Source organism: Helianthus annuus, chromosome 16, assembly GCF_002127325.2.
Source record: "Helianthus annuus cultivar XRQ/B chromosome 16, HanXRQr2.0-SUNRISE, whole genome shotgun sequence".
NCBI lineage: Eukaryota > Viridiplantae > Streptophyta > Magnoliopsida > Asterales > Asteraceae > Helianthus > Helianthus annuus.
The window spans coordinates 129872021-129873971 of NC_035448.2; the positions used below are offsets into that span (position 1 = coordinate 129872021).

Here is a 1951-nt window from a genome sequence, read left to right on the forward strand (position 1 = left end):
AACACACACTTAGTGTGTGTGTTTTGGTGTTATGTTTTATTTAATTAAAACACATTTTCAGTTTGTCACTTTTAGCCTCTCAACTTTCCTCAAGTTCTATAAAATGTGCTTTAACCAAGTTTTCCTTATTAATTACTACAAGACTTATAATTAACCAGGTTATTTACTCCTAGTTATTTTATCTTGTTCATAACCGACATTAAATTTATAATATAAAATTTATATTTTTGGGGTGTTACAGGCTTGTTGGCCTACATAAGAACTTGGGAGCGTATATTTTACAAACCGTTTCGCAGAAATATTCTAGACACTCGCGGGAAGTCCTTTCGGCCATATATAAATACTCGTCGTTCTCGTCTGGAGGGTTACCTGTTGCAAGTTGTTTAATAGCCAATGTAACTTTTTGCAATGGTGTAAAACTCTTCTTCATTCTCACATCTACGCCCTCTTCAAACCACGGGTTATTCGCTTCCACGTTGCTCACAATTTTTAGAAACAAACGTTTTGACATACGAAACCTATGACAAAAAATATTTTCGTTGTATTTCGGTTCCTCGACAAAATAATCTACCATAAGGGCTTCGTGGCCACTCTCACGATGGCGACAAAGATAATGTTTCTTACTAGATGTGTTGGTATCTTGTAGTTCGGCTTCGTCGATGAGTGTTTGGAAAAAACTTATGCTACTATTGGATGAATTACTGCTATCGGGTGGGAAAAGCACCGGTATTTCTTCCACCATTTTTAAATAAAATAAGGGTAGAGATTTAGTTTTGGAGAAATGAGGAAATGGGTTGGTGTGAATTTGTTTAAAATGAGTTTAGATCTATATAGTTTAAATATATAAAAAAAAAACTTTTTTTAAGTAACGGCTATATAGCCGTTGAAAATCAAAAGCATGCATGGGCGGACCCAAGCCCAGCCCAAGGTGGGCGGGCGCACCCCCGGGGAAAAAAATTAGTGCTAAGTTTCGTCGAAAATCCCGTCCGCACCCCTTGGAATTTTTCGTCCGCACCCCTTAGGTAAAAAGTGTTATCAATTTATATTTTAAATTTTTTTAGTAAACTCTTATTTAAAAAAAATACTACCTAAATTATATAACTTTTAATACCTAACTAACTAAATCCAAATACCAATACCTTTACCCACTTATAATTCCTAACTGGCTAGCCCACTAAGTCTTAGCTCATTAACCAAACCCAACAGAATTTCAAACTATAATAAAATAATTAAAGCCCAAAACCTTTAGAAATTCTCTCCTGCTCTCTCTCTCTCTCTCTCTCTCTCTCTCTCTCTCTCTCTCTCTCTCTCTCTCTGCACTGCCAACGAACAACATCACCCAGCGACAACAGTCCAGCAGCCGGCGACCACCGTAATTAGCCACCATACCACCGTCGTTTGACACCAAATCTAACCGGAATCCGAACACGGGTAAGTTTCTTTGTTATTTTGATGATTTTGGTTGATATTATAGGAGAAAAAAGGGTAATAAAGTTGTTAAATAGGTTTGAAATTTTGTGTGTTTTGATGTTGTTTATGGTTGTTTAGATGGTTTTTAGGGTGATTATGTTGTTTATATATTTTTAGGGTGATTATGTTGTTTATATATTTTTAGGGTTATTACAACTTACGTTATGATTTCTAGGGCTTGAATAGATGAAAATTAAAATTAAAATTGAAACATTATGTTATGGAGCGATGAACTTATATTATATAGAGAAAGAATTGCTTAAAAATTAGTTTTAGATGATGTTTTGGATAGATTTCAAAAAATGAAAACCCGTAGGGCGTCAACGTTTTAATTATGTTTGTAACAAGGTTTGACATGTTTTTGATGATTATATAAATTTAGTTTGATGTTCGTTTGTTTTACATGACCCGACCCGACCCGATACGAACCGATTTTTTTTACTCATATACCTAGGGGCCTAAAATTTTTAAAAATATTTCG

General features: G+C 34.7%; 1 protein-coding gene across 1 annotated transcript; it reads right to left on the bottom strand.

Moving 5' to 3' along the window:
* Nucleotides 1-235: 235 nt before the first annotated feature.
* LOC110907649 lies at nucleotides 236-742 on the bottom strand. The gene has a single exon (XM_022152598.1). It carries the CDS (start codon nucleotides 740-742, stop codon nucleotides 236-238), a length of 507 nt encoding a protein of 168 aa, XP_022008290.1.
* Nucleotides 743-1951: the final 1209 nt, after the last annotated feature.

Excerpts from the sequence above, each read along its gene's own strand:
- LOC110907649 (XM_022152598.1), bottom strand. The coding sequence starts at position 742 with ATGGTGGAAGAAATACCGGTGCTTTTCCCACCCGATAGCAGTAATTCA.